The sequence below is a fragment of the Podarcis cretensis genome (assembly GCF_951804945.1).
Source record: "Podarcis cretensis genome assembly, chromosome: Z".
NCBI classification, from domain to species: domain Eukaryota; kingdom Metazoa; phylum Chordata; class Lepidosauria; order Squamata; family Lacertidae; genus Podarcis; species Podarcis cretensis.
The window spans coordinates 16,773,373-16,782,636 of NC_137184.1; the positions used below are offsets into that span (position 1 = coordinate 16,773,373).

At 46.9% G+C, this 9,264-nt stretch overlaps 1 protein-coding gene across 1 annotated transcript; it reads right to left on the reverse strand.

Moving 5' to 3' along the window:
* Positions 1–560: 560 nt before the first annotated feature.
* Positions 561–8,271, reverse strand: LOC307207501 (torsin-1A-like). Its single transcript, XM_079961454.1, has 5 exons — positions 7,948–8,271; positions 6,866–7,131; positions 6,209–6,384; positions 4,943–5,064; positions 561–3,200 (listed from the first exon to the last, which is right to left on the reverse strand). Exons 1-5 carry the CDS (start codon positions 8,171–8,173, stop codon positions 2,956–2,958), a joined length of 1,035 nt encoding a protein of 344 aa, XP_079817580.1. The 5' UTR covers positions 8,174–8,271; the 3' UTR covers positions 561–2,955.
* Positions 8,272–9,264: the final 993 nt, after the last annotated feature.

Consider the following 9,264-nt stretch of genomic DNA (forward strand, 5'->3'; position numbering starts at 1 on the left):
CCTTATTTGCTCAGGTGATCAAAGGTGCAGCAGTTCTGATACTCTGGATACAAGAGTAAGCTTCAACTGCCACAAGCTGCTGTAGTAAAAGGTTTTTGCGCTCTCCTATTGTCTTTCTGCCTTCTTAATCCTCCCTGTGGTTTTGTTCATTGTCCAGGGAGCCTGATTTGTCAAAAAAGCCAGTTTCTAGGAGATGAGCAACTTCATTGAAAGACCAGAATCCTGTGACCAATCAGATGACCCCAACAGCACCCCCCCCCATCTGTAATACCCAGCAACTGGCATTCAGAGGCAAAATTTGCCTCCAACAATGAGGAGAGAATGCAGCCATATCTGGTCAAATTATGCTGGCAATGCCTTTCACTTACCGTATTTGCATGGCAGGGAAGGGGGTGTTGACTGTAACAGTATCCTACTGTACAATTGGTGTCATTTACATTAACTTGCTCACCCACCAGCAGCAGTTTACAACCCCCACCCCCCCAGGGAAAGTGGTCCATGGTTTGTGAAAAAGGTTACTTGCCCCTGTTTTAACTCAATAGATGCAGGACAAAGAGACATTTGACTAATTATTTTACAATTTTATTTAAAAAATCAGTTGCAGGAGGGAATAATCGGGTAATAATCGGCAAAGCTGCAGTCTTCTCCCAACAGCACCTAGTTCAATTTGCTCCATGTCTTTTGGCTGATTCTGGGTTTGAGGAAGACCAATAAGAGCACAATCCTCTGTGTGCACTTAGAAGCAAGTCCCCCTGAGTTCGACAGGGCCTCCTCCCACCACAGAATATGCCTGCCTGATGCCTAAGTGATGTGTTGCACTTAAAATCAGTGTGAAGAAGTTGGTTGTAACAAACTCTTTCACATGTAGTTCACAGCAAGGAAGTTTCACCATCTCCCCACCCTGCAAACACACTTTGTTCAGTTCTTCACTCCTACAGAGGCTTTTGAAAAAATGGGAGTGGGAGTTGGGTAGAATTTAAGATTGATTTCAAGAGGACCAAAGTGCCATTGACTTTATGTAGGCTTAATCCAATGTCTCAAAATGTGTGGGGTTTTTTACTTATGGTTACTTAAAATGATAATTTGAACTTCTTGGCTGGCAAAGTATGTTACAGTGATACTGCCCTGCTACTCAATCTTGTTTCTACATTATAGCAGTTGCTTTGCAGCCATCACTGTGACAGCTGTTACCCCTGGTTTTGTCCTGCCAAGCCATAGTGAAAAGTGTCCCTGTCCATGGTTTGGCGAGTTACGTGCAAAAGTGAGCCATGAAAAAACATTTCTTCACAAATGCACAGACTTGACACAAAAATGCCCAGTTAAGGGCAGCTGTTAACTTTGCTATACCAAACAGATTCCTCCAGGAGAATTTTCTTGGGATGTGTGCCAACAGCAGGATATGACCAAACTCAAAAGTGTGTGTGGCAACCTTTATATTTTTCTCTCTTCGACACTCCTTCCTGCCACCAATGTGAAATTAGGCCACAGGCTGACTGCCTGTGAGCTAGATGCTGCCAAGTGTTGAAATGAGGACCTCTTGACACAAAACTGCATAATCCAACAGCAGCACTTGTGCTTTTCGTAAGATGCACTCACCCTTTGACAAGTGCCTTTTTAACATTAGATCCACTGGCTTTTCTCGAAGCTAAGTTAGAAAAGTAAGAAGATGCACCGAGAGAGCTTTCAGAGGATAGTGCTGAGAACTTGGGAGTTGTGTTCAGTAAGATCGAGAAAAGCTGTTTTCCTTCTGCCCTACGTGAGCTTTGATTTATCAACTGCTCTTCTCCAGCACAAGATTGCTTTATTGGGATGAAAATCCAACACGGCTTCCCCTACCACTCAAAATCAGCCCCTGGAAAGCTGTCACAACCCACAAAACAGCAGGAGTGGAAGTTGTCCCACATGTACTTTAAACCATCCTGGAAACCCATGCCTGTTTTTGCCTCAGTGGTGCCAAGAGAAGTGGGAATTAAGGCTGGTAAAAAAACCAGCAACCCCTCTCTCCCTGTCAGTGCCACCAGCGACTACTACACACGCCTTTTGGTGGAGAGTGCTGTTTTCAAAAAGCCTTTCTGAAATTGTCATATTTGTTTACATATAAATTAGTCTGAATATCAAAATCTCTCACAACCCCCTGCATTCTGAGATTTAAGGCAGTGGTTTTTAAGGTTTTGAGGTTTAGGGAATCTTTTGTGTCACACCTTGCACATTGCAAAGGATTCTGGGAGTGGCCTAGAAGGCCACCTCTGCTGACACAGGGCAGTGGGTAAGTTTGTTACACTCCTCACATGTATAAGGGCGCAAATATTCTGCTGCTGAATAGAGATGGGGGCCAAGGTGGAAGCCAGTCTGACCCCCACAAGTATTCCCTCACTGAGGTTTTACCACCCATACTGGCCAATTTGTTGATGAACTGCCCCACCCCCCAAACACTTTCAAAGAACAGAAAGCTACCCCTGCAAACAGTTTGAAAATACCATGTTACATAGCTCTCTCTGCCGCTACTACTGAAACCATTCAAGAAAGAGTTGGCGCTCATGGAAAGCTACACGTCTTTTTCTAAACTGCCTCAATAACATTCCTTCATTCCTTGGGAGAAGTCATAATTTTTAAGAAAATTGGAAGGTGGTTCCAACATCAGAGATCTCATTAGAACTCAGTCACAGACATAGTCACTCTCTAGAATACTGGTCCATAAAACAGATATGGAAAAATTCAGGTGGTTTTCACAAGACAGGCATCAGTAAAAGATGTGTTGTGGTTTGGTCCACTCCAGAGCAAGGCAACAAGACTGAGTAATTTGTAGGATCAGGTTTGTCATTCCTTCCACTCTGAGAAACTATTGAGCTGTCTCCTCTCTTTCTTTTTTAAAAAGAAAGAAAAAATATTCAGTTTCTCAAAGTTCTGTGATTGGGTTCATTTTCTTCGAAAATCAGGTAATCATAAATATATGCATTACAGGTAGAAATCCAGCTTTGTACAAACAGTCTTGCATCCCTTATCAGAGTAGATCCGCTCTTCTTTTGGGAAGTAAGTCATCTCGTCGGCGACCTGGGTCACAATGTCCTCATCCACCTCATAGTCGCGGGATTCAAGCTCGACCCGAATGCACATTTTCACATGCTTGTACTCCAGAGGCAGGAAGGGTACAAAATAATCGATGAGGTGTTTGTCGATCAGGCTGCTGTGCCAAAAGCCACCTGCAAAGGAAGGTAGCAATCTTGTTTGGTATGGGGAAATTTCTTTCTTTCTTTCTTTCTTTCTTTCTTTCTTTCTTTCTTTCTTTCTTTCTTTCATATATTAATTTTCTTTTTGATTTTATCATTTTGTCCAGAATTGCTTAAGGTATAAATACAATAAAATAAAGCCCAATACAGTACACTCCATGCCCAAATACAATAATTTAAGCTTGGTGAGGGACTAAACACATAGTACAGGAAATTATGGCCAAAATCATAACATAATCATAATCAGGCCCATGGGCCACTTAGTCCAGCATCCTGTTCTCACAGTAGCCAACCAGATGCCCCAACATAAAACCCTCAAGCAGTACGCAAACACAAGAGCAGCCCTCTCCCCTCTTGTGGTTTCCAGCAAGTGCTATTCAGAGGCATTTTCTGCCTTCAGTCGTGGAGGCAGAACATATGCAGCAAGTAGGCTAGCACTCTCCTCTGTGAATTTGTTTAATCCCCTCTTAAAGCCATCTATGTTGGTGGCCATCACTGCTTCCTGCAAGTTCCATAGTATTAACTATGTGCTGGACCACAAACAGTTTGGTAAAAAGCCAAACAATAACGATTTTGTGTCACTAGAGGTTTCATTTGCGCTACTTGCTGAGCTGGGATGTTCTTCATGTGATCCACGGAGACTTTTTTAGTCAGGGGGGGCCACATTCCCACTTGGGAAACCTTCCAGGGGCCACATGCCAGTGGAGGGTAAGACCAGAGGTAAAAGTAGGCAGAGCCAGTGGAGGAACAATGGATGGGACTCTTAACTTTCGTACATGCTAGTTTCACCAAACAAAAGCCTGGTTCGCACACCCCAAGATGCTGGTACTGCATACTCTTGAGTACCCCCAGAAAAAAGCACTGCATCATCAAGGTAAGTAAGAGTCACTTTTCAAGGAAAGATTCCAGGCAGCCAAAAGTATCTCAAGCTGGCCACAGGGTTAAGCTGGGGGGGGGGGGAGTGAGCTTGGGAAGCCTTCTGAGGGCCAGAGAGATGGGGCCTGAGAACCTCATTTGGTCCCCAGGCCTACAGATTCCCACCCCTGTGTTAGGCAGCATTGATTTATCTTATTTGCATGCTGCTAATTCACGCAAGGTAACATGGCAGTGTACAGCACCATATACACAGCACCACCTTGTTTTATTCTTCACTAAAGTATGGTTTACAAGTACCGTATTTTTCATCCCATAGGACGCACCTAGTTTTTTGGGGGGGAAATAAAGGAAAAACTTTTCCCCTTTATTTCCCCCCCAAAACCAGGTCGGGGAATCCAAACCAGGTCGGGGACAGTGGGATGGCAGCCTCCCTGCTGTCCCCCGAGCTTGTGGGGCTGGCGCTGGGGAGAAGTGCGCTTCTCCCCAGCGCCAGCCTCCAAACCAGGTCGGGGAACAGCGGGAAGGTGCGCTGCGCCTCCCCGCTGTCCCCCGAGCTAGTGGGCTGCAGGCTGCTGCCTGCAAGCCTTGCGAGCCCACGGGACCTCCCGCCGGGCTTGCAAGGCTTGCGGATAGCTTCCTGAAGCCTGGAGAGCGAGAGGGGTTGGTGCGCACCGACTCCTCTCGCTCTCCAGGCTTCAGCGAAAGCCTGCATTCGCCCCATAGGAAGCACACACATTTCCCCTTCATTTTTGGAGGGGAAATAGTGCGTCCTATAGGGCGAAAAATATGCTTTCAATCAATAAAAAAGGACTGCAGGTTTAATATCCCTGATTACTCACTGTTTTTGTTATTGAAAACAGACAAGGTCAGGTCCAGGTCCCGTAAGCTCAGCTCCTCCCTCCTCTTTCCCCTCCTCCAGAAGTCCAGCGCCACCTCGGTGATCTTTTCAGCCCCTGCATTACTGAAGTGAGAAAGGAAGGCGTTTTTCAACAAGTGCCAGCTTTTAAAACCTTCCTTGCAAAATTTGTACCAGTTGCCAGTTTGCTACAACCCCAAGTTCAAGAAACTAGTACAGTGGTACCTCTGGTTGTGAACAGGATCCGTTCCGGAGTCCCATTCGCAACATGAGCAGAACGCAACCCGCGTCTGCGCTGCGCATGACGTCATTTTGCATGTCTGCGCATGTGCGAGCGGTGAAATCCGGAAGTAACCCTTTCCGGTACTTCTGTGTCACCACGGGACGCAACCTGAAAAAACGTATCATGAAGCAAACGCAACACGAGGTATGACTGTACTGATATGTAAATCCCTATACAACTTAGGACCATGTTAACTAACAGCAGCCTGCTGGATCAGGACAATGGATCAGGACAAAAGTCCAGCATCCTGCTCTCACAGTTGCCAACCAGATGCCTGTGGGAGTCCCACAAGTAGCATTACTGGCTCCAACTGTGAAGACACAGCATAACCATCATGGCTGGTAGTCATTGATAGCCCTTTCCTCCATAACGCTGTCTAATTCTCTTTTAAAGCTATATAGATTGGTGGCCACCACTCAAGATTACTTGAGAGAACACTTTATCCCTTACATGCCCTGTAGATCCCTGTGGTGAAGTGTCTCAGAAGCCCATTCTGTAATAACTTGGAGTAGGGCCTTCTGTGTGGCTGCCCCAGTTTTGCAGATATGGCAGGTGCCCACCATCTGCACTTTCTGAAAACAATTGAAGACATATTTGTTCTGACAAACTTTCCCAGCTGGATAAATGGATCTTTACTATGAGTGCCCAGTGCTTAAAGTTTTTTCGTTTTGTTTTAAATGTATTAGCTGCTTTTCTGTCTTTTCACTGTTTTTGATTACCTACTGTGTAAATTGCCTTGAAATAGCCGTTTAGAAAGCAATTAGTAATTTAATGATAGTAAAGCAAGAAGCTAAGCTGGAAGAAGAAAATTCCCTGCAACCAGATGATCAATAATTTAATGCCTTAGGCTATGGTAATGAAATCTTTCTTCAGGACATATCTCAAAGATGAGAGACGAGAGCTTTTAGCACCAGCTCCTAAATTTAGAAGTACTTTTGCAGTTTCACGTCTAGGCTTGTTCCTAACCTGAGGAAGATGAAGATAGCTTTCCGGTAAGACACACCGTCCAGCTCCTCATAGTAGTCCAGGAAAGGCTTGATGGAGTCGATGAGGCCAGCGTGCATCTTGTCCATCTCGTCAAATATGAAGACGGATCTTGGGCAGCTGCTCACATTGCCCCGGATCCACATCTGCAACTGGTCCTAGTCATTTCAAAAGAACATGTTCTGTTTATTGACAGTATTGCTAAACCTGCCTTCTCAGCTTGCGGGGAGGGCTCTAAAAATAGCAGGGGGTTGCTTTAGGGGGTATAGGCTTTGAGAGGGGCAATGGTGGTTCTGGCGAAGTCCCCACCCACCTTCCCTCCCTTCTCTCACTCAAAAGTAGGGACACCTCAGCTCAGTGGGAAACTTTTTTCAGACAAAGAGACACATACCCTTCCAGGCAACCTCCTGGGGGCCTCATGTATGTGATAGGCAACGGCCAGAAGCAAGAGTGAGCAATTAATGTACATTGTACTTTTGTAGGTAGGCTAGTTCCTAGTTCCTGCTCCCCTCTTTTGTTCTCCATCTAGGCCAGCAGGAGTCACTTTCAGGGTTCAAGGACATGTTGCAGCCCTTCCCCAGAACCACAGCTGTAAGGAAATAGTTACATCTAGTCTTAAGATGCAATCGGTCTTTTTACCTTGTACTGGGAAATGTTCTGCTGATGAGGAAAATGCAGAGTGGATACAAACTGATGTACAAATTTGCTGTTGAGGCCTCCTTCAAAAAGGCTCTCCACGATTATCCTACTAGCAAAGTTTTTGCCAGTCCCAGTCCAGCCATGTAAGGAGAGTGTCAGCGGCTTCTTCGGGTTTGGATTATTCAAAAATCCAGTAAGTGATTTCACAATCACCTTCTTCGCCAGATGCTGCCCAAAGAGTTGGTCATCCAAACCCTCTTGAAGCACTGGGGGGGGGGAATAAAAGGAGTAACTGATTAAAAGAGCATTTTGGAAATCTGAAGTCCTTCTGTGCAAGCATAATTTTTAGCCTGGCAAAGATTAGTGTGAGGAACCCAACCTGTATGAAAAAGCACTACTCCAGTGAGCCACAAAGTAAGAAGAAGAATAGAATTCTAGTGCTGGAAGTGACCCTAAGGGTTATCTAGCCCAAGTCCCTTAAAATTCCCTGAGAAAGGCTCAGTTTCTTGATTTATGAGCAGAGTCACAATTTCTTGGCTCTTTCAACCTTCATATCCAGTCGTTAGTGGGGGCAGGGGTTCCGTGGTCAAAGTGCCTAACGGAGCAAATAAAAAAGGAGGGAAAAGGATACCCACAGCTTAGTAATAAAGCAGGCAATGCTTATTCAGAAGGTCCAAGGTTCAGTCCTCAGTGACACCTTCAGGTAGGGCTGGGAAAGATTCTGTATGCAACCCTGGAGAGAGATGCTGCCTGTTGGTGTGAGCAATACTGAGCTGTATGGACCAAAAGGTTCTCCTTCCCTGACAACTGCACACTCTTTCCTTTCATCTTCTTCCTGTGATGTCACAGCAGTCATCTCCTGATCCACAGAAACACTTAGGGCAGACCCCACGCTGCCACTCCCCACCCCTTCCCTGACACCAGTGGGAGCATCTGCTTCCACCTTCCTTCTCTGATGTCAGAGCATGCACACCACTCACCTCTGAGCAGAACTCTGCCCACCTGGGCTGCTGCACTCTGACGTCACAGAACCCAAAAGCGAAATTCTTTCCCCCCTCCCCCGCGCCCCCCATCCAGCTCACCTGTCCCGCTGCGGGCGCCAGGCTTGTGGAGGCAGCAGTGGGCGAAGTAGCAGTAGAGCTTCGGGTAAGAGATGATTCCTGTGAGGGCGGAGGCGGCGGCGCCGGCTATGGCCAAGCCCAGGCTGATGGGCTCCACCGCCTGGGCGGTCGCGCTCAGCTGCCACAGCAGCACGGCGGCGCCCAGCACGAAACGCCTCCCCGCCCGGCGCGGGGGAAGGAGCTTCATCGCCGCCGCCGGAGGACGAGGAACGGGGCCCGGCAGGAGCAGGACCCCGCCGCTTCCCCGCTGCCCAGTTTGCCTCAGAGCTGGCACATCCGGTTCCTGGAAAAGCAGGGAAGTTAAATTTCCGGCTCCGCGGGCGCCATCGTGGTGCCGGGCAGGAGCAAGGGCAAGGGCAAATGATTGGCGGAGCGCAGAGCCAGAGGGAAGCGGCGGAGAGAGTATCACGTGGGTTCGACTTTCTCCCTCCGCCTCCTCCTTCCTCTTCGTTGTTATTGTCGAGTGTTAATTCGCCACGTGGGTTACTCGGAAGCAAGCCCCATGCTCTTTGCATTTTTTTTAATTTTATTTATTTTTGCTACTTTGCATGTTTGCATGGGAGGCTGCTGAGAGAGGTAACTCAAGGGTGAAAAACTAGTTTAAATATCTTTTCCATTTCATTATGTATCATTTCCCAAAATCCTTTAGCTTTTTCATTTTTTTTATATGCATTTTTTCGTATGTTCACATCATATGAAAAAACGTCCCTTCATTATGTTTACACTTCCAGCATTTATTTGCCAACCTAGCAGTTCGAAAGCACCCCTGGGTGCAAGTAGATAAATAGGGACCGCTTACTAGCGGGAAGGTAAACGGCGTTTCCGTGTGCGGCTCTGGCTCTGGCTCTGGCTCTGGCCAGAGCAGCGATGTCACGCTGGCCACGTGACCTGGAAGTGTCTGCGGACAGCGCTGGCCCCCGGCCTCTTGAGTGAGATGGGCGCACCAACCCCAGAGTCTGGCAAGACTGGCCCGTACGGGCAGGGGTACCTTTACCTTTACCTTTAGGCTTGAGGAGGAATTAAAGAACCTTTTATTGAGGGTGAAAGAAGAGAGCGCAAAATATGGTCTGAAGCTCAACATCAAAAAAATGAAGATCATGGCCATTGGTCCCATCACCTCCTGGCAAATAGAAGGGGAAGAAATGGAGGCAGTAAGAGATTTTACTTTCTTGGGCTCCATGATCACTGCAGATGGTGACAGCAGCCACGAAATTAAAAGACGCCTGCTTCTTGGGAGAAAAGCAATGACAAACCTAGACAGCATCTTAAAAAGTAGTG